A 23,206-nucleotide genomic window follows, 5' to 3' on the forward strand; every position below is an offset into this window, starting at 1 on the left:
AACAGATGAATGGATAAAGAAGATGTGGTGTATATATACAATGGAATACTACTCAGCCGTAAAACAGAACAAAACCGTCCCATTTGCAACAACATGGATGGACCTTGAGGGTATTATGTTAAGTGAAATAAGCCAGTTAGAGAAGGACAATCTCTGTATCACTCCATTCATATGAGGAATTTAAAAATGTGGAGAAAGAGAACAGATTAGTGGCTACCAGGGGAAAGATGGGGTGGGGGGTGGGCACAAAGGGTGAAGGGGTGCACCTACAACACGACTGACAAACAATAATGTACAACTGAAATTTCACAAGATTGTAACCTATCATTAACTCAATAAAAAGAAAGAAGTCAAAAAAATAAACAAATAAAACACTCAATTTAAATTAAAAAAAACTATAGGATCTCACATATCGTTAATAAGTAACCACGTAGATCTTCTATTGCAACCTCTAGCCTTGATTCAGACCAGTTGTTATTTAAAGGTATTTAAAATGTTTTTTATGTTGTGATAATTGTAGATTCACATGCAGTTGTAAGAAATAATGAAAATTCCCTTACGCCCGTCACCCAGTTTCCCCAATGTTAACATTTTACATCACCTTACTACAATATCACAACTGAGAAATTGATGCTTACACAAATGACCTGCCTTATTCAGATTTCACTAGTTTTACAAGCACTCATTGATGTGTTTGTGTGTGTGTGTACATTTAGTTCTATGCAATTTTAACAAATGTGTAGATTTGTGACCATCACCACAATACAGAAAAGTTCCATCACAAGGATCTGTCATGCCACCCTTTTAAATCTCCCTTCTTCCTACTGACCCAACCCCTGGAAAGCAAATCTGTTTTCCCTATCTACAATTTTGTAATTTCAAGAATGTTATAGAAATGGAATCATACAGTATGGAACCTTTTGAGACTGTATTTTTTCACTCAGCATAATTCCCTTGAGATCGATCCAAATTGTCTGTATCGAAAGTTGTTCTTTTTTAGTTGAGTAACATTCCATGGTATATATCAGTTTGTTTCACCATTCCCTCTTGAGGGACATTTGGGTTGTTTCCAGTTTTTTGCTATTATGAATGAAGCTGCTATAAACATTCTATAAACTTTTGTGTGAACATAAATCTTCAGTTCTCTGAGATAAATGTCCAGAAATGCAATTTCTAGGTCATATGGCATTTGCATGCTTAGTTTTTTGAGAAACTATCAAACTGTTTTCCATAGTGGCTGCACCATTTTACATTCTCACCAGCAGTGTATGAGTGATCCAGTGTTACCACATTCTCATCAGTGTTTGGGTGCTGTCACTATTTTTAATTTTAGTCATTCTGATAGGCATGTAGTAATATCTCACTGTGGTTTCAATTTGCAGTTCTCTGATGGCTAATGACAAACATCATGTGCTTATTTGCCATCTATATATCCTCTTCAGTGAAATGTCTCTTCGTGTCTTTTGCCTATTTTCTAATTGTTTACAAATATTTTCTCCCACTCTGTAGCTCATCTGTTCATTCTCTTCATAGGGATTCTCTCAGAGTAAAAGTTTTTAATTTTGATGAGGTCCAACTTTTCAATTTTTTCTTTTATATCTTGTGTTATTTGTGTCAAGTCTATGAACTCTTTGCCTAGCTCCAGGTCCCGAAGATTTTCTCCTATGATTTTTTAAAAAAGTTTTATAGTTTTACCTTTTACTTTAAGTCTATGATCCGCTTTGCATTAATTTTTGTATAAACTGCGAGGTTTAGATTGAGACTCATGTCCAGTTGCTCCAGCACTATTTGTTGTAAAGATTATCTTTCCTTTCCTTGTTCACCTTTGTCAAAAGTCATTTGGGCATATTTGTTTGGGTCCGATTTGAGTTCTCTGTCTGTTCCATTGGTCTACATGTCTTTCCCTCTACCAGTACCACATTGTCTTGGTTATTGTAGCTATAGAGTAAGCCTTAATATCAGGTAGAGTGATTCATCGCCCTTCATTTTTCTTTTTTAAATTAATTTATCTAATCTAGGGCCTGTGCTTTTGCATATAAATTTTAGAATCAGTTCGTATGTGTGTACAAAAGACGTTGTTGAGATTTTGATAGGAATTGTAATAAAACTATAGATTTTGTGAGAATGGGACGTCTTTATATGTTGAATCTTCCAATCCATGAACATAGTATGTCTCTCCATTTATTTAGGTTTTTTAGTTCTTTCATCAGCATTTTGTAATTTTCAGGATATGGATCTTGTACATGTTTTGTTAGATTTAAACCTAAGTGTTTCATTTTCTTTGGAACAATTCTAAGTGGTATGAAGTTATTTTTTTATTAATGAGGACTCTTGCCTAGACCTCCTCCCTGCACTCCTGCCCCTCAAAAAAAAACCCTCAAAGAAATGTAAGGTTAAAAACAGACTTTAAAGAAATCTAATAATAGTTGATGTTTTGTTTCATCATCTGCCTTCCTGTCTCAAGGAGCTAGAACTGAGACACCATTCTAGTGCAGCTGGTCACCAGTTAGAATGACAGCTTCAGCTGGGAGCCCTTGTTCTCACAGTCCTCAATTCAGTATCTGAGCTGAGTGATCTTGAGCTAGCTCTTTACTTCTTGAAGGTTTAATTTCTCTTATTATAAATTGAAAATAATGATATTTTCTTTACAAATAATGCTGAGCAAATGCAATTAAATTAAAGGAGAGAAGCTATGTGAAAGTTTCTGGCACATAGCAAGTATTTCCTTCGTTTCTTCCTCCCTTTCCCTTCCTTTCTCTGTCCTTCCATTCTTCTTTGTTTTTTTTTTAAATTTTTACATCTTGTCCCCCAACCCACCCCGTACATAGTTGTATACTTTAGTTGTGGGTCCTTCTAGTTGTGGTATGTGGGACGCCGCTTCAGCATGGCTTGGTGTCCCACATGCCTAGCCTGGCAGGGCTAGGTCCGCGTCCAGGATCCAAACCAGCGAAACCCTGGGCTGCCAGAGCAGAGTGTGGGAACCTAACCACTCAGCCATGGGGCTGGCTTCTCCTTCCATTCTTGATTCATAGCACTTGGCCAGTTCTTTCTGGGGGTGGGAGCCATTTCTTCCAGTTGGTCTGCCATTCTAATGACAGCTTGACTAGTTGAACAGGAGACTGACTCCCCCTGTGCCCAGCTAATCCCTCAGAACTCCTTCTTCTCCTCCACCATACATCATTCTTCTGGATGATATACTGATGAGGGTTATTGAAAAATGAAGTCTGCGCCTTCTATTTAAATTCTTTATGCTAAGCAGTTTGGTGAGTTTTCATGAGCAACGAGCCACCTTTCTGTGTTGTCATGAAAGGAAGGTGATCTATGGTGGTTAATTAGCATGGGTGAGGGGACCTGGGAGTGCTGCTAACAGGCAACTGCAGTTTCTCAGGCCTTGTTTGATATGGGTGTGAGCTTTAGCAAAACACAGAATAGTAGAGAAGCAAGCTCACAGTTTGATGGAGAGACTGACCTGAAGTTCTTGGGCCGAGCCCAGAGTAACAGACTCAGATGAGAGTAGGTAAATGGAGGTAGTCATTCTTCAGGTAGAATCCACCCTGTACTGTGGATGGCTCTATAGAGAGACCCCAAAGAAATGGGGCAAAGGAAAAGAATTTCTCCTTTAGAAGTTCAAATTAAACTGGAGTCCCTCTAGAGCTGATCATTCCTTTTTCCTTCTCCCCCATTTGACAAGTGTTCATGCGGCTAATTTGGAACAAGCCCTCTCCCATCCTCAATAGTAACTCTGGGCCAGATGGAGCCCTTGAAGTTGCAGGCTAGGGGCATCTACTACAACATCCTAATTGTTGTCAGACAACCAGTGATCCTAACTGGTCATAAGCCTGGAAAGATTACGTCACTCCCTGTCCTTCATCCATAGATGTCAAACCAAGATGGAAACCATGGGCAAGGAAACATCCAGTGCAATCCCAGGCTTGCAAGATACCTTATGAGAGAAAGAAGGTTTTGTTGAAAATCTGTTCATTTTGCATTAGAAATAAAAATGTCTCCTTGGAATTGTATTGGCTTAGGAAGCAGAGAGCCACTAGAAATAGAACTTCAAACAGCTGTTTGTCTTTGCTAATACATTTTTAATTTTTCTTCAAAGGCTGCTTGTCCCAGTGATCATTTCTCTCCTTCTTTCAGTGGAAGTCATGAGAGCGATAGTGTTTAGAGCTGGGGGTTAGCCCAGAGGAGTCAGTTATCCTCTGCCAAATTCCTGTTAAATGTTTGAGGCACACACTCGGAGCTCATCTCCCCAGGCTGCTTCTGGGGATTGATGTGATGGGCCCTGACCACAGTAAGCTCACCCATGCAATCTCTTCCTCTTATTCCTCCAGCAAGGATTGAAAATAGTTCACCATGCAGAGAAGACGCTGTCCAGCTTCTGCAAGTGGCAGAAGAGCATCAATCCCAAGAGTGACCTCAACCCCGCTCATCACGATGTGGCCGTCCTTCTCACCAGGTACCCCAGAGACTATGTAGAAGCCAGGGGCTGCAAGGCAGGGAGGGGTGGCAGGTGAAAGGGTTGTTAGGTATTCAAACTCATGAGATTCTTACTACTCTTTGCTGCACTTGGTCATTTTTAAAGGCAGCTTCTATGATCTAGACAACTCCTAACTCCCATGTGAGTCAGGGCAGTTAGCAAACTTGCTAAATGTGACAAAACTCTCTGTGTTAATAAATTGTGTCTGCTGGCGAAATACAGGCTTCTTTTCCATCCCAATGATGATTTCATCTTTAAAATTGGCTTCTCCGTGCGGTTCTATAAACAATCAGGAAATTTGTTGGCAGATCTTCCAGACTCTCTTGTAACTCTTAGCCATGGGATGTCTGATCTTTTATTTTTATTTTATTTTATTTTTTAATTTTCCTCCAATTGAGAGAGATGCAACCATCTCTACATAAATCGGTCCTCCGTGTAACCCATCCCTGACTGATGTTGAGGACAGAATATGAGGAGCAGTCCTCCCCGAATAGGCAGAGTGGTTAGCTTGCACTTTTCTCCCTTTTGCCCTCATGAAGCTACTGTGTTGTTCTGACTACAGATAGACCCTATGGTGCTAATGAGAACCAACAAACCTTCCAGAACTCACAGCTGTGAAGAGCCAGTGAACTTTCCTGATCAGCACTGGCCCTTGGAAAGCTATGTTTGCTCACTGATTCAGTAAATGTTTGTTGAACATCTATAATATACCAGACACTATTTTAATCTAGACAAAAGAAGTGCTTCCCTTAATGGGGAAAGTCAGGTCTCACTGGGCACTCCTATGCAGGTTCAGAGACAGACAGAAATCCAGGAATGTACAGTAGAAGACGCCTCTTGGCCCGGCCCTTCAGCCATGGAGAACCTCATGTGCTAGAAGGCCCTGGGTGTGTGTTTGTCCTTGGGGAGGACAGGCTGCCACTGAACATTTTTGTCTATCATCTGTCCCTTTGACAGGATCATCCCAATGCATAGGATTCCTACAAGGGATGATAATTAGCCCCACCCCACTCACATGTCTGCCTTATCCTGACCTGAAACTCCAACCATCAGAGTCACTCTTTGGAGTGAAAGTGTCCAAACTTTGGTTGAATGCAAACATGTTCCCAAAGAAGTCTGTGGCATAAACCTCTTACATTAGATTCGTTAGGACCAGAGACACCTTGGGTTGATCAGTAGCTCCTGGGGGAATAGGTTGGTGTGGGTGTGGAATGTAAGCACAGGGGCTCTGGGAAGCCAGCAGGCATCCAGGGAGTACTAAGAACCTGGGCAGAAAGCCAGGGGAAGACTTCAGTCCAGACAGGACCTGTCTCTAGGGAAGAACCCTGGATTCTGGGACCAGCATTGGCCACCTGGCAGCTGTGTCTCAGCTCTGTTTCTTTTCTTTCCCGAAAGCAGAAGCAGCATCTCCTCTCATTCTCACATGAAACAATGAATATGTTAATGATAACTGGCATTTGTGGAGTGTTTGATATGGGCCAAACACTGTGCTACATCTGTTAGGACAATTGTCGTTCCATTTAATCCCCAGACAACCCTGGGGAAACTGAGGCTTGGTTATGTCTCTTGCCCAAAATCTATTGCTAACAGGTACAGCTGGGACTTAAATCTAAGTAGTTTGACCACAGTGGCCACTCCCCTGACTCTTATCCAATAAGAATATGAAGGATCTGCTCTCCTTCTTTTTCTTATTATGATAATTTTTCTTCCTTAAAACAGGAGTCTGGTTTCAAGGTATGATGACTCTCACCAGCTCCTGGACAGTGGAGTCTTTCAAGTTCTAAAGCAGGATTTCTCAGCCTCAGCCCTATTATTTTTTGTTGTGAGGGGCTGTCCTGTGCATTGCAGTATGTTTAACAGTATCATTGGCCATCTATCCATGAGATGCCAGTAGCACCCTCCTCCAGGTCGTGACAACAAAAACTGTCTCCAGATATTGACAAATGCCCCCTTGGAGGGCATGGAGAGCAAAATCACCCCCTGTTGAGGACCTCTGGTCTGAAGAAGTAGGTAGATCAGGAAGGGAGGGACGTTTAAGATGAGCTTTGCCTCTGGAGGACTATGCTGAGATCCACTTTAACCGAGTTTTCAATAGAGTTGTGCTCAGTAGAAGATGGATTTGGCTTGAACACACTCCATGAAATAGGGCTAGTTGCTGCATGCGAAGGTTTTTCTCTTATTCTATCCCCAGTGGATGGTGGAGGTGGAGCTGATCTACTTTTGGGAGCTTAAGCTCCTTCCCTGCCAGAACCATATTCCTACAAATCTTTGGTTACCCAATTTTTTTCCCCTTTGGTTCTGGATACTTAGTAGGCACTCAATAAACAATTATTTAATGGATCTAATTTCCTGCACTATCAGTGTGAGAAGTTTGGTGGATTTGCAATGAGCACCATTCATCTTTTCTCAGCTGCTCCATGCAGACCCAGACTTTTTGAATGAAATAGTAACAAGCACATCTTGCAGTAGGGGTGGGAATGTTTAGTTGGTCCTCCTACAGACTCAGAAATTATTTAGAATGGTTGCACTGTATGATCCATGCAATCTAGCTCTCCAACAGGAAACCACATAGCAACCACTGCTGTTAGTGGGGGTAAGGATTCCTGTCCGTCGTGCATGTTTTGAGTTGGGAGCTGCTCTCTCCTATCCCATGTCCCAGCCACTGCCTCCTAGAGAACTGAGAACTTTCAGGGTTTCTCAAAGCCTGGATATTTTTCATGGCTTGGTGGACACAAAAAACAGACCATTTGTCACCAGAAATGGTGCCCATACAAACCCCATGAGTTGAAGGTCTGCAACTAACTAAAGCTCAGAAGCTTGTTGGCATTTGCACCAGTCATTCTTGGCAAAGAGCTCTTACTGAACTGAAGGAAGCCACATGACCAATTAACGACTCTTTCACAATCCCTGTCAGTGATTGAAATCATTGCTACCAGGATATGGCAGCACATTTTCATATTTAAAAGCTGTAACTAGTATTTTGTTGGATCCTGGAAGGGCTTTCCTTTCTTTTTCCAGGGTAGGGAAACAGTGAGGTCCTGGTGAAAAGAAGAAAGATGCCTCTGTGTGTGTGAGTGTGTGTGTGTGTGTGTGTGTGTGCCCACACATCTCCTCCCATATGCAATATTGTTAGGGTAGTGGGACTGGAGAGACAATTGATTTGATCTCTGGATGGCTTGATGGGACCATTGCTGTTTTCATGAATGAGAAAAAGTTCTCAAATGAGTTTTCAGTACAGACCTCAGAAAGACCAAAAAGTGCTTTTATATTTGAAAAACTTTAGCCACTGCTGGTTGTCCCTTCCCTACTTAAAAGTTCAAATTAGCTTCAATTTTCAATCAGATCCTTCTCTTTTTTGCCAAATAATATAATTTTGCCTCTTGAGATTAAGAGCAAAAGCAACTCAAAGTAGGGCATTTGCCATATTTTCCCTCTTTTTTTAGGTGTTAGTGAGATTCAATAATCAAGAGGTAAAAATCAGAAAAATCTTAGTGAATTCAAAATTGCTCCCTACATTCATATGGGCTTAAAAGAATTTTTAATCATAGTTTACAGGCTATATTGAATGTAAATTAATACCTAGGTTTTTTTCCAGGAGGGTTTTTGTAGTTGTGTCTTTGGGCATCTATGCATCTCTGTTCTCTACTTTCAGAAAAGACATCTGTGCTGGTGTCAACCGCCCCTGTGAGACCCTAGGTCTGTCCCACCTGTCGGGAATGTGCCAGCCTCACCGGAGTTGTAACATCAATGAAGACTCTGGACTCCCTCTGGCTTTCACAATTGCCCATGAGCTCGGACACAGGTAAAGGGTTGAGGAAACTGAGATCTCCTCGCCATGTTCATGCATCAATGTCAGTAGAGGGAATGAGGAACACCTTACAGGGGGCATCAGGAGAATTGGATTGCTTTGTGGCTTGAGATTCACCCTCCTAAACCTCTGCTTCTTCATCTATAAAGTGAGGATAATCATACCCTTTAAAGATTCCAATGTCTTCTCTGTCCTGACCACTTGTACCCATTTATATCACAGAATCAAAGAGGCTACTACAATTCTCTGAATTACAATGGATGGAGCACAGACAGGGAGTCAAGCTTTAACTCAGTTGATTAATTCAGGGGTAACACTCCCTCTTTAGTTCCTATGAAACAATAATAACATTAATATCACTAAAAAGTCACAAACCTTAACATTTTTGTGCCCTTACTCTATGCCAACATTTTTTGTGTTGTGTTATTGAATCCTCTCAACAACTTTATGAAGTAAATACTATTGTCAGCCCCATTTTGCTTGTATGTGTAAGGAGAATATTGAATAAGAAGAAATTGAAAGCTGCTGTAAACTGGGAAAACTGCTATAAAATGGTGTCAAGCAAACACCATTTAAGGAAGTCCAAGTTATCCCAAAAATGTGTGAATTTGATTAGATGAATTCATTGAAGGCAGGTTTCAGAATGTTTGACTGAAGGGGTCATGAAGATTCTGGATTCTCCAGGTATCAGAGGTTTCCCTGGAGGAGAGGTCTCAGCTTATTTGTAACTTGATTTATTGGTATATTTACTAACCACAAATACAAGAGCATTATACTAATTAAAAACTCAGATCGGGGAGCCACCTAAGTGGCTCAACTATACCCCCTTCCTATCATGTGGCTCCAGCCTGGATCTCCTCCCTCTGAAGAGGGAAGCCGAACACTGAAGCGTACTCTGAGTGTACGGCCGGAAAAGAGATGGGACTGGGAAGAGCGGTGGAGAGTGGATTATTCCAGGCCTGGGCTCTCTGGCCTGGGCTTTCTCACCATTTTTCTCATGTAATATTGAAACTTTTCAAAATACTTTTACCTGCAGTACAAAACCAGAGTATTGGCTTGGGAATTGGGAAGAATGAGTGCTTATTCTAGCTTTTCATCAGCCAATATTATGACCTTAGAGAAAATTCCCTTGACCTCTGTACACCTGTTTTCTCATCTGTGAAATGAGTAGGTTAAAGGCAATTTCTTAGGTACTGTGATTTCTTTGACCCTTACCAAAAAGCCCTGGGAGATAAATGTGATGTTCTAGTATTCTTAATTGTCAAAAACTCAAACAGAGAGGTTAAGTGACTTACTTATAATTAAATAATGATTGGGGACAGAATACTGGGTCTTGAAAAGACCAGGCCACAGTTGTTGGCATGTTGATAATAAAACTTGGCAAAATGAAAGTTATGCTTATAGGTAAACATAGGTGTCCTCAATCCTGATGTGAGGAGGGATATGTCCCCTGCAGCCTTCAGTCAAGTCATTGATGCCAGCAGCACCTGCTGGCCAAGCAATGCGAAGTGAATATGACTAGGTCAAACTGAGAAATGATTGCTCAAAACCTTCCCAGCAATGGTATATCCAAGCTAAAGAAAAGTTGAGAAGACTTGCTTGATAAGGACATTCTCAAATGCTCACTACTTGTGTTCAAAGAATGGATCCCTTATATCTTCAATTCAGTTTGCTATTGTAAAGAGACTCAGAAATATGCTAAGCAGGTTCAACAAAATCAGTGTTGCCCCAATTTTTGAGGCAATCATTGGCATGATTATCTGGACACAGACACGTCACCTTTGTGAGGAAGGCCACCTGAGTAAGTAAAACCAACGGCAGGTATGATCTTCCTTTCAGATTCTGGAAATTCTCTAATAAAGGTGAGAACCTCTTGATAACATTACTTGAGCATGGTTTCCCTGAATACTTGAAAATAAAGAGTTGGAGATATTTACCAGTTATCAGAAGTGGTAGATTATTTAACAGACTATAAGTGGGCCACTACCTGAATCAACTTAATATTTTGATATTTGTTCTCCAAATATTGGAGATCTGTGCTCTGATGGCTGATGGCTGATCACAGAGGTGCAGACAAAGAGGTGGGCAGCCACTGTTGTTGCACCTTCCCCATTGTTGTAAGCCCCTCCCCCTTTGGCGGAAGCGACTTTCAGAGGATTTAAAGGACTGGCACCCTTTTTTTCCCCCTCTCTATTTTTTTTCCTTTGCCCCTTTTGGGAGCCAGACAATAAAGACTAGGACTTTCAAAAGCAATTGCATATTTGGAGAAATTAAAAAGTGACCACACATGCCCAGGGAAAATCTCAGAAAAGACCTAAGAAGACCTTAAGTTTACACTTCATGTTGATCCTTGGCACAGAGACAGACTACACTAATCGAAAAAACAAAAACAATAACAGAAAATAGCAAACCCAGGGAAGGGGAAGAATCTGATTTTCAGAGTTACCACATTACTAGATTCAAATGTCCAGTTTTACACACACACACACACAAACACACACAAACTACAAAGCATACAAAGAAACAGGAAAGTATGGCCCATTCAAAGGAAAAAAATAAATCAACAGAAATTGTTCCTGAAAAAGACCTGATGGCAGATGTAATCGACAAAGACTTAAAACAACTGCCTTAAAGATGCTCAGAGAACTGAAGGAGGATGTGGAGAAAGTCAAGAAAATGATGTATGAACAAAATATCAGTAAAAAGGTAAAAATCTAAACAAGAAACCAACAAGAAATTCTGGAGCTAAAAAGTACAATCACTGAAATGAAAAACTCACCAGAGGGATTCAATGGCAGATTTAAGCAGACAGAAGAAGAATCAGTGAACCTTAAGGTCAGACCATGGGAATGATCAAGTCTGAGAAACAGAAAGAAAAAAAGATTGAAGTTTTAACCAGTGCAATAAGGCAAGAAAAGGAAATAAAAGGCATACAGACAGGTTGGAAAGGAAGATATAAAGCCAACCTTATTTACAGATAACAACGTTGTATGTGTAGAAAAACCCACACACAATCTAGAACTAACAAGCTCACAGGATACAATATAAACATACAAAGCCAGTCATATTACTATATACTAGCAATGAACAGGTGGACATCGAAATTAAAAATGCAATACTTTTCATAATCCCTCAAAAATATGAAATATTTACATATAAATATATATTACAAATCTAACAAAGCATGTTCAGATCTTATATGCTGAAAACTACACAACACTGAAGAAAGAAATTAGAGAAGATCTAAATAAATGGAAACACATACTGTCTTCGTGAATTGAAAGACCAAACATAGTAAAGATGTAATTCTCCTCAAATAAATGTAAAGGGTTAATGATATTTCTATCAAAATTCCAGCAAGAATTTTTTGACATACAACAAAATTATTCTAAAATCTATGTGGAAAGGCAAAGGAACCAGAATAAGTAAAAAAAATTTGAAAATTTGAAAAACAACAGTAAATTGGGAAGAATCAGTCTACAGTATTTCAAGATTTATTATATAGCTGCAGTAATCAAGATAGTGTGGTTCTGGCAAAGGAATAGACACTTAGAACAAAGGCACAGAGCAGAGAATGTAGAAATAGTCCCAAATAAATACACCCAACTGATTTTTTGACAAACGTGCAAAAGCAATTCAATGGAGGAAAGACAATCTGTTCAACAAACAGTGCTGCGGCATTTGGACATCCATAGGCAAAAGTGAAAAAATATGCAAAGAACCTATTCCTAAGACTCAGATCACATGCAGAAATTATCTTGAAATGGAACACAGACTTAAATGTAAACCTTAAAACTAGAAAACTTCCAGAAAATAAATAGGAGAAAATTTTCACTATCTAGGGGGAGGCAAATCAGAGTTTCTAAACTTGACATCAAAAGCACTATCCAAAGAAGGAAACATTTACAAATTGATCAAAATCAAAATCAAAACTTTTGTTTCTTTTAAGAGGATGAAAAGACAAGCTACAGCATGAGAGGAAATGTTTGCAAACCATTTGTAGTGAGTTGAGTAGTGCCCGCCTCCGACAAATCAAAGTCCACCTGGAACCTCAGAATGTAACCTTCTTCGGAAACGGCGTCTTTGCAGATGTAATTAGTTAGGAATTTCAAGATGAAATCACCCTACATTGAGGGTGGGCCTTAAATCTAATGACTGGAGAGGGAGATTTGGACACAGAGAGATGCAAAGAGAAGACGACCGTGTACAGATGAAGGCAGAAGTTAGAGTCTCCTGCCACAAGCTGAGGAAGCCTGGAGTCAACGGAACCTAGAAGCGAGAATAGGCACAAAGACTGTCCCCTGGAGCCTTTGGAGAAGGCATGGTGCTGCTGACACCTTGTTCCAAGGCTTCCATCCTCCAGGACTGTGAGAATAAAGTTTGTTATTTTAAGGCACCGAGCTTATGGTAATTTTTATGGCAGCCCTAGAAAACTAATACCATATATCCAACAAAGGACTAATATTTAGAATATATAAAAAACTTTTAAAACTCAGTAGTAAAAACACAAACAGCACACTTTGAAAATGGGCAAAAGACATGAAGAGACATTTTACCAAAAAGGATATACAAAAGGCAAATAAACACATGAAAAGATGTTCAACATCATTAGTTATCAGGGAAATGCACATTAAAACATGAGCTATCACGACACACATCGGAATGACTATAATAAAGAACAGTGATGACATCAAATGCTGGCGAGGATGCAGAGAAACCGGATCACTCATGCACTGCTGGTGAGAATGTAACATGGCTCAAGCACACTGGAAAACAGTTTGGCAGTTTTTAAAAAACTAAACCTGTAACTGCCATAATTTCCAGCAGTTGTACTCCTGGGCCTTTATCTTGGAGAAATGAAGATTTGTGTTTACACAAAAACCTGTACATAAATATTTATAGAAACTAAATCTTTTTTTTTTTTGAGGAAGATTAGCCCTGAGCTAAGATCTGTTGCCAATCTTCCTCTTTCTTTTTTTTTTTCTTTTTCCCTCCCCGAGGCCCCAGTACATAGTTGTAGGTCATTCTAGCATGGCTTGGTGAGTGGTGTGTAGGTCCACGCCCAGGATTCAAATGGGTAAACCCTGGGCCACTGAAACGGAGCATGCAAACTTAACCACTTGGCCACGGGGCCAGCCCCTATAGAAGCTATTCATAATAGACAAAAACTGGAAGCAATCCAGGGTTTGTTTCAACCCAAACAAGGTGAATGGGTAAATAAACTGTGATGGGTACATATCGTGGACTATTAGTCAGCAATAAAAAGGAATGGACTGTTGATAGAGGCAATGACCTTGATGAATCTTCAGTTATGCTCAGTGAAAAAAGCCAGTCCCAAAAGGTTGCATACTGTATGATTCCATTTATATAGCACTATTGAAATGACAAAATTATAGAGATGGAGAACATATTAGTGGCTGCCGGGGTTTAAGGAGGAAATGCGGGAGGTAAGGAAGTGGGTGTGGCTATAAAGTGCAACACGAGGGATCCTTGTGATGATGAAATGTTCTGTGCCTTGACTGTATCAATACCAGTATCCTAGTTGTGATATTGTATTAGAGTTACCATCGAGGGAAAGTGGGTGAAGGCTACGCAGGACCTCCTTCTATTCTTCCAACTGTATCTGAATCTACAATTATCTCAAAATAAAACGTTTAATTTGAAAAAGGGGGATATTGGGCCGTGTATAGACAACCTAAATAAGACATTGTATTTTAAATGTCAAAAACAAATACAAAAAGCGTAGAGTCACTGATAAAGAGAAAGTTGAAAGACGACATCTAGGCTTGAGTTTAAATGATAGAAAAAAATGCTTTAGTAAGACACAAAACCAAAGGAGAGAGACTCAGGAGCTTCCTGAGAACCTTGACTGAAAGCAAAAAATGCTTCTGAGGTGTTCTTTCTTTCTTTAGCTGTCCAGTTCTGATTAGCTGTGGTCCAAACTGAGAAACACTGGGCAGATCAGTGAAATGACCTGTGGCAGCCCCGAAAAAGAAAAATATAACAAGCCAGTATCCCAAGAAGACACCCATGATAGTTCAATAACAAAGATGCCCCATTTTTTCTTAAGAAATTGTTTTATCCCTGATTGTGTATGATGCAAAACAGAAAGTGAAGTTAACTAACTTGTGCTATGGCCTAAGTGCCATAATTTCACTTTCCTTTTGAGAGAAAACATTTAAAAATTCCATTTACGAAGACTCTGGATTATATCAGTCATCCATACCTAAAGTATCATGCTACTCTTTTTAGACCCCTCGGTGAGTTACCAAAGATAAAGATGGAATTCCAGGAGGAAATTTTAAAACCTATCTGAGACCAAGCGTTCTTTCTATTTTTAATGTTTGGGTTTTTTTCTTTTGAGGAAGATTAGCCCTGAGCTAGCTAAAATCCACTACCAATCCTCCTCTTTTTTGCTGAGGAAGACTGGCCCTGAGCTAACATCCGTGCCCATCTTCCTCTACTTTTTATGTGGGACGCCTGCCACAGCCTGGCTTTACAAGCGGTGCCGTGTCCACACCCGGGATCCGAACCTACAAACCCCAGGCCAATGAAGTGGAACGTGTGCATTTTACCACTGTGCCACTGGGCTGGCCCCATCCTTTCCTTCTAAGTAATGAAAATATCATGATACAGATGAACCTTAAAAGGCAATATCCACTCAATATTTTCCCCTCTCCTTGATTGTGGAGTATTTCATTTACAGAGCTTTGCTTATTGCATATACAAAATTGGTATTCCCCGAATGAGGTAAAAAATCTCACCTTCAAGGCCTGGCCCCATGGTTAAAGCTCCACATGCTCCACTTCAGCAGCCCAAGTTCATAGGTTCAGATCCTGGGCATGGACCTACTCCACTCACCAGCCATGCTGTGCACATACAAAAAAATAGAGGAGGATTGGCACAGATGTTAGCTCAGGGCTAATCTTCCACAGCAAAAAAACAAAACAAAACAAAAGCTCATTTTCATACTTTCATGGTTCTTTTTCTCTGCTGGTTCCACTCCACCATAAAATGAATAATAAAAGGCAAAGAATGGATATATTCCACCAAATGATAGCCTGAAATCCAGGCAGTTACTTAACTTGCTGTTTCATGTCTATAATTTAGCAGACTCATCTAGCGGGAATTGAAGCACAAAGCGGAAGTAAAGCAGGCTAATCCCAAAACCCAGTAAGTTGTTTCAGACTGTAGGGGGCTCTTTACTCCAAACTGCTCTTCAGCTTCCATCCCACCTGCTGGAAAGTAGCTTCCTGGAAACAAGGCTTCCATCCTTTGGCCCTTTGTGGGCCTCTGTGTTCACTGACCCTCTGGTCCCATGTGACAGGAGAGCTCGACCCATTTAGATATAGGAGACGTGGTCCAGAGAGATGCTTGTTTGGCAGCACTCCTTTTCTCTCATCAAGTGGGAGCCCAAAGGGGTGATAAAGCTGGAGGGGAAAATATTTTCATGAATGAAAAACTTTAGAGGGAACAAAATGAACTCTTGGGGAAGTGGTATATTTTGAGTTTAGGTTTGAAGCCACTCAGTGTGTAGGATCCAGCCATATGGCTTGTTGTGTTGAATATCCAATGCTAGAAAAATCATTATTCATGCAGGTTTTTAAAACCATGCTTACAGCTTAGGATTTTTACTAATTACTTGGCAGGTGAACTCGAATACTTCATGAGCTGGGTGGGACTGGATTTGCAACCCCCTGGGGATGACCTGCTTGGAAGAAAGCTTTCATTAAGTCACATTCTTTGTAGGTGGGTGGTAAGAGCTTTGCAGATTAATTCTCTGGCTCCTTTGTGAGTTTTGTATTCATGTGTAATGCGATGGGAGTCTGTAAGTAAGTTGATAACATCTTAATGCATTAAAAAAATACAAGAAAATCTCTAAATCCCCCGAAGACTATTGCCTGCAAGAATTGCTAATGTTGTTCAGGAGATTTTATTAAAGTTGGATATGAGCTTCCGTGTCAGAGGGGTTGAATTTCACTAGCAGAGTAAAAGGTCATGCTTTCATCTGTTTGGGTTTAGAAATTTGAGCCAAATTCGTAGGTTATAAGTGTCCAATAAGCAGACTCCAGTGGAGAGAGTTCTTGTGGGGATTTCACAGGGCACCTTGGGGGAGATCCTGAGGACTCGGCTTATAAATGCACTTCAGAGTCTGCTGCTTTCCAGGCCCACTCTTGCCATGGTGGGTGGTTAAGCTCCTCAGGGCCTTTCAAGCTGCTTCACTTGCTCAACCCCGGCATTGGGAGGTCAGGGAGCCGACCGAGCAGGACACGGACGAGAACGCTGAAACAGGAGCCCCAAGATCTGCAGAAAACCTAGTTTGGCCCCTAAATAGCTTGGTGACTTTTGACAAATCTCAAACTCTAAACTTCCTCATCTAGAAAAGGAAAAGAAGTTAGACACTAATAAAAACAGCAACGAAAAATTTCTGTCATTTGTGGAGCCCTTATTCTATGCCAGGCACCTTGCTACGGGCTTTTCAAACTTTATTTTCTTCGAATCTCATGCTAACACTGATGACCACTCCATTTTCTGGGAGAGGGAAACAAAGCTGAGCAACTTTCAGTAACTCACAGATCGCTAAGAGGCAGAGCTGGGATTCAAATCCAGATCATCTGTCCTCAAAAGTCCTCCTCTTAAGCACTGAACTATGAGGTCTCCCTAATGTCTCTGACATTGGAGGACTCATAACAATGCTAGAAATCAATCCAGTCACTCAAAGCTTGCGGCCTTTGACAAAGCCTCCCATAGGCTTCCCCTTTCATGCTCTGCCTTCAGTCATGATGAAAAGGGAGAAGGAAGGTTTTGTTCTTTTGTGCTGTGGTTGCTGCAGCGGGAGAAAGAAGATAGCTGGACTCTGCTGACTCTGGACTCATAGAAAGCCAAGTGGGAGCTTGTAGCTTTCTGCCAAATAGAAGTTTTTGAATTAGCCACATGGTTCCCACGGTTGCATGTTTGAAGCAAAGGATACCTAAAATCTTCCTGTGCTTTTTAGTTCGAAATTAGCTATCCCTCTCCAACTTCAAAGTCCTTAAAAAGTTGCTCTCTGTGGGTTATTCTCACCTTGGAGAAACTAAGGTTTTCTCCCTGCTTCATGCTGCCTCCTTGATCTTCTCATGATTTGTGCCTTCCTGCAGCTTCGGCATCCAGCATGACGGGAAAGAAAATGACTGCGAGCCCATAGACAGACACCCGTTCATCATGTCCCGTCAGCTCCAGTACAATCCCACCCCGCTGACGTGGTCCAAGTGCAGCAAGGAGTACATCACCCGCTTCCTGGAGTAAGTGACGGCGCATCTCGTGACAGCCTCATGGGGGTCTCTTTGAACTGGAGGTCACTTTGAATTTTATACAGTGGACCTGAAGCCTGGAAAAGGTTCAGTTCCTCCCACAGGCACAGCATCAGGGGGACATCAGAAGGGGTGGATTTCACTTATGCTTTCTGATCCTGAGATCCAGATGGGTTCTGCCCTCCAGCGATAGCCAGGTGAACATCCCGTACCCCCTGCTTGTTCCTGTCTCAAGGCGGCTCTTTATGATCTGAGTGTGGTAAGTCCTTGGGGACTGGCAGGAACAACCAGGATATATCAGAAGTGGTCACTGAAAGCCCATTGGAGGTAAGATGATGATTTTCTAATTTTACCACTGCTTGTATTTCCTGGATCACAAGTGAACTGATGGCATGGGATGTGATGTGGATTTCCGTTTAGACAATTCCCACCTTTAGCCTAGAGGGTTCTCTGTGCTATAGAAATAAAGTTGTCTTGAAGGACAACAAGTAAACTAGGGGGATAGAAGTTTCTGTTGAATGAAAGACTGAAGATGAAGGAAATCATAGGCAGCTGCTCTCATTTCTATTCACTTGTTTCAGCCGAGGCTGGGGGTTCTGTCTTGATGACATCCCCAAAAAGAAAGGCTTGAAGTCTAAGATCGTTGCCCCTGGAGTGATCTATGATGTTCACCACCAATGCCAGCTGCAGTACGGCCCCAATGCTACCTTCTGCCAGGAAGTAGAGGTAAGTCTTGGGCATCTGGGTGCCTCTGGCAAGTATGTTCAGAGCTAAAATCCCCAGCACGCTGAAGGAGTGGCCAGGGAAATATTTGGAAACCCAAAGATCTAGACACAGAAATGGCAACTTTGTATTCATGGCAAAGTGTCTGTAAGGCAGAAGGCTTGAAGTTGGGGTTATTTATATTCCCTGACCCTGCCTCTGGTGTTCTATGACCTTGAGCCTGGTATTCTATTCTATTCCAATCCTTTGCAACTGGGTGGCAGTGAAGAAAATTCTATAGCGATTATCAGGAATCACAGTAATTCACACCAGCAGACTCCATAGCAACCTAAAGTTGCTCCCTTTCCTGAATTTCCCATCTAGTCGAAGAGTATCGCCAGGTCTCAAGGTAGGAATAAGATTCATCCCCACTTCATTCTTCCCCTTTATTTTCAACATCCGCGTGATAAATCTAGCCCCGACATTTAACCTCCTAAAGAGTCTGTGGCTGTCCCCTGTCTTCCTCGTTCCCACTGCTACCGTCCTGATTCAGTCTCTCATCACCTCTCCTCGCTACTGTAATTACCCAGTCTCTCCCCCGTTCAAATTGTTGCTCAAGTTATTTTTACAAAAACCTCTAACCTTGACTCTACTCTGATGTTAGGGTCCCCACTGACCACAGGATAAAGTCCCACTTCCTTTCCCTGCCATTCCTTTGTGATCTGGATCTTGCCGAATTCCTCCCATTTAGTGAGAAAGTATCAGTGGTTAACACATAGACATGGACAAGCCAGTCTCATTGAACCCCTGCCAGATTCTGTGCTGTGAACTGAATAAGATGAAAAAGATGAGCACTTAATGAGACAAAGAACTTATGAGACAAGTTCTCTGCCCTTGAGGAGCTCCTGCTCTGATGGAAGAGGCAGACAGAAAAATTTGTATACAGTCAGATAAATACACAAAGAGACATAAAGAAAGAACTTTGAGGAAGAAGTAAACAACTGTGCTTAGACAGAACAGGCAAGACTGAGCAGAGAAGATAAATTTGGTGCAAAAATCCCTCAGCCATCACTTCTAAGCGGTTACCAAGTTATCCCAATTCTGCCTCTTCGATGTCTTTAAAGTCCACCTGTTCCTAGATGACTGTGGAGTCCCCTGTTTGGGCTCCTTTTGTAGAGTCTAACCGCCTCCCCTCCACTCTGGTCCATTCCCCAAACGGCAGCCAAAGTAACCTTTACAAATGGAAATCTGACCGTGTTCCCCTCTGATTAAAATGTTTCACAGCCTCCCCATTCCCTTACAATAAAGGTCAAATTCCCTAAAATGGCTTAAAAGGGGCTTCAGGATTCATCCTATTTCTCACTCTCTGGCCTTATCTCTTAAAATATTGTTTTAACCGTCTACTCTCTAACCTGGTATTCTGATTGTAGGTTGGATTTTATCATGATCTTCCATATCTTGGAAGCTCTCCTTATATTTTTCCTGTCTTTGTATCTATGCATTTTGTCTATTTCTTTATTTAGCTTCCAATTCATTGGTTCTCTCTCCAGATTTGTCCGATCCTATGTATAAGCTATCTCGTGATTTTTTAATCTCATGTATTGTATTTTTTACTTACAACAGAGTCTATTTGGTTGTTTTTTAAATTTCTTTGATTTTTATGGTCTCTTTTTCCCAATTCAGACTTTCAATATGATCTTTTATTCTCCAATCATAGATGGCACATTTATTTTGCATTTATGTTGTGTAATTCCAATGCCCAGGGTCTATGTAGGTCTGTTTCTCCTATTTGGAATTTCTTCTGGCTCTCATTTATTATGCATTATTTCCTTTAGTCAATTTTTGCTTTTGTTGTGAGCTCTTGGTTAGGAAACTTCATGTCAGGCTATTTTTTAAGGCTTACATGGCTGGCACGTTCTTTAGAGAGAATTTTCACTGCTATCCCTGGGTCAATTTAAAATAAATTGTTGGTTGGATGTTGTTCGACTAACTACATGAGTGGTGTGAGGGCCAGTGTACATACAAACTCTCAAGTGACACATTACCGCTCCTTCTAGAGTTAAGGTCAAAATAGACAAGTTTCCCAGCTGTGGACTAAAAGAAAACTTTTTTTAGTTTCATTTCATTCAGGGGGTAGTCTTTTGGGGTTATGCCCTCATATGGAGTCTCCACTTGAACTTCCCACCCTACCTAGGCCCTAGGCATTGTGTCTGGTACCCAAATGACCATTAACACTAAAATCTAAGTTACGAAGTTTGCATCTCCAGATTAACATTTCTGCTACATTTTCAGTCTCTGAGGATTTCCCTTACTTTCTGGCCAACCTGGGAATGCCTTTAAACACTTAAAGTATTTTATCCATGATTTTAGATGTCTTATGGAGTTAAGGATTTTTCAGAGTATCCCGTAGTTTACTAGTAACAGACCACTCTGGCTATCTCTGGTCAATTCCTCTTTTATACTCCATGGGCATCCATACTGAACAACCCCATTCCTTGAAAATGCTGGGTTGTCCACCATCTCCAACTTTGCCTGCTCTGGTGCCTCTGGGTCTCAGCTTAAGCATCACTTCACATCCTATTCTGTATTTTCTTTGACAAAGCCTTTAGAAAATATTATAGTTGCTTTTTACTTGTCTATGTCCTCCCCTTCTGTGTTGTAAGCTCTCTGAGGGAATTTTTCTTCCTGACATTCAGCAGTGCCTAGCACATAGTAGACACTCAATCGATAAGTGAATGAAGACTTCAGATCCCTGTATATTGCAGCCAAGATAACCTAATCATTTTCACTATTTAAAAAAAGAACACCTAAAATGCCAGAGAATATAGCATCATCTTTCTTTAGTATAACTTTTTTTAATCTTGAAATATTTTACAACTCAAAAGAGGTTGCAAAAATTGTACGGAGAGTTCTTGTGTACCCTTAACCCAGAACCTCATTTTTATAAATGAATAATGAAGTTATAAGAAAGTAAAAAAATTCTCAGGAGGTAAAAACCCTAAAAAGGGGAGTGATGAGCATGTTGAAGCTGATGTGGAAATAACCAAAGAGCTTTGATTTTAACATCCACATGGCAACAGACAATGATATGTTCACTTGAGCAGGGCAGAGAGTTAGAACTGAGAGCCGTACATGAAGCTGGGAGCCTTGAAGAGCTATGCCTCAGTGAAGGGTGGACTAGAAGAAATCTGCCATCAACTGAGGGAGATGACGGAGAAGCATCTTTGATCTCAGCCTGGGTTTTGAGGGGGTTGGGTGCTGGTGGATAACTTTCTCACTTGAAAATTCTCTACCACAGGCCAGCCTTGTGCCAATTTAGAGTTCAGATTTATATTCTTGTGTGGTTTGAGAACCTCCACGCCAAAAAATAAAAATATTTCTGACCTGATAATGCTATGGGATTCCTGGTAGAAACAAAGGTTAAGAAACTGCCCTGGAGGAACCAACACTCAGCTAAGGATTCGCAAAACTCCAATAGATGAAGCTCTGTTCAGATGAGTCCACAATTCAGCCCCTAATTCAAAACTTAAAATAATCTATCTTCAGCCAAGTGAGAGGGACAATAAACACTCAAGGACTTTAGATAGTTGAATTTTTAAGGTAGGGATAATAAGGTAAATGTGTAAAAGAATTGTATGTGAGAAAAGGAAAAAAACACTATATTTGTAAGGTAGATATGAAGACAGTTACAGCCACTACAAATTAAAAATGTGGGCTGTGACTTTTAAGTTCAGTGGATGGGTTACGCAGCAGACTTGGCACAGCTGAAGAAAAAAATCTATCAACTGGAATTAAGAACTGAGCAAATTACTTCTCATGCCACCTGAGTGTTTCTCAGAGTTGCTACATGAAGGAGAGGCTACCCTTTGGCTGATAGAAATTGAGACGTTTTCAGTTTTCATATACCAGAAAATTGAGAGCTCAAAACTATGAAAGTGAAGTTGAAACATGAAGGACAGAATGGGAAGACTCATCAACAACAAATATAAGTTCCAGGAGAGAACAGCGATTGTTAGGGAGAAGCAAAATTTAGGAAGATAAAGATTGAGAATGTTCTAAAATTGTTAAAAACGTATGAAATGTTATGATGAAAAAAACCCATTTACTCCAGAGTACAATAAGTGGATAGAACGATGAACAGTGGGTGGATAGAAGAAAGACTAAAAGGTGGATGGAACAGGCTGAGCCATTTCAGATGACAGATAAGAATGTTTTCAACCTTCTCTTGTTCTTCCTACAGGAGGAGAAATGAGAGGGAATATCCAGTTCACTCTCTGGCAGATAAAACAAGCTGGCTATCTTGAGTAATAAGTAAATAAGCTGAGGCTTTCTGGATGGAATAGTTTCCATTTCATTCAGTGAGCAGGCTCAAGTTATAACCACCCCAGCTGTTTGTAATCAGATTCCTTCCATCCATGCTTTGGACTGGCCTTTGATGGCTAATGTCACCAGCTACCCTGGCTAAGGGCAACGATATTCTGCCACACATATAGAAATTACAGTCTCAACTCTCAGGAAATGTATTTTATCTCCCATTTTCTTACTGCCTGGTATGGTGTGGAGACCACTGTTTATGAATGATGACAAAGCCCAAATTAAGTTTGAGCCGAGAGTTCTTGCACGGTTACTTTCTATCACTCATTCACTAACAACAGCAGCATTTACTGTGGGTGTGTGGTTGAGTGTGTGTATATTTTACCATCACTGTAGAAATGCTTTTGTGTAAGTTTTGGAAATACAAAAAAGTACAATCTCACATTTATTTTCCAGAATGTTTGCCAGACACTGTGGTGCTCAGTGAAAGGCTTTTGTCGCTCCAAGCTGGACGCTGCTGCAGATGGGACGCGATGTGGTGAGAAGAAGGTGATGTCATCTGAGGAAGCAAGGTGGGAGGGTGGTGGGCATAGAACCCTTGGGAAAAGT

At 40.9% G+C, this 23,206-nt stretch overlaps 1 protein-coding gene across 2 annotated transcripts in view; it reads left to right on the forward strand.

Annotated features, from left to right (window-relative positions):
• Window positions 1–23,206, forward strand: part of ADAMTS12 (ADAM metallopeptidase with thrombospondin type 1 motif 12) — a 314,281-nt gene that overhangs the window by 185,613 nt on the left and 105,462 nt on the right. For both annotated transcript variants that reach the window (XM_014831237.3, XM_044779442.2), the window contains exons 6-10: window positions 4,338–4,462; window positions 8,136–8,285; window positions 17,429–17,572; window positions 18,163–18,307; window positions 23,054–23,146. In XM_014831237.3, the coding sequence (XP_014686723.3) occupies window positions 4,338–4,462; window positions 8,136–8,285; window positions 17,429–17,572; window positions 18,163–18,307; window positions 23,054–23,146 (657 nt within the window). The remainder of the gene's footprint in view (window positions 1–4,337; window positions 4,463–8,135; window positions 8,286–17,428; window positions 17,573–18,162; window positions 18,308–23,053; window positions 23,147–23,206) is intronic.

This window comes from Equus asinus, chromosome 10 (assembly GCF_041296235.1).
Source record: "Equus asinus isolate D_3611 breed Donkey chromosome 10, EquAss-T2T_v2, whole genome shotgun sequence".
In the NCBI taxonomy this organism is placed as follows: Eukaryota; Metazoa; Chordata; class Mammalia; order Perissodactyla; family Equidae; genus Equus; species Equus asinus.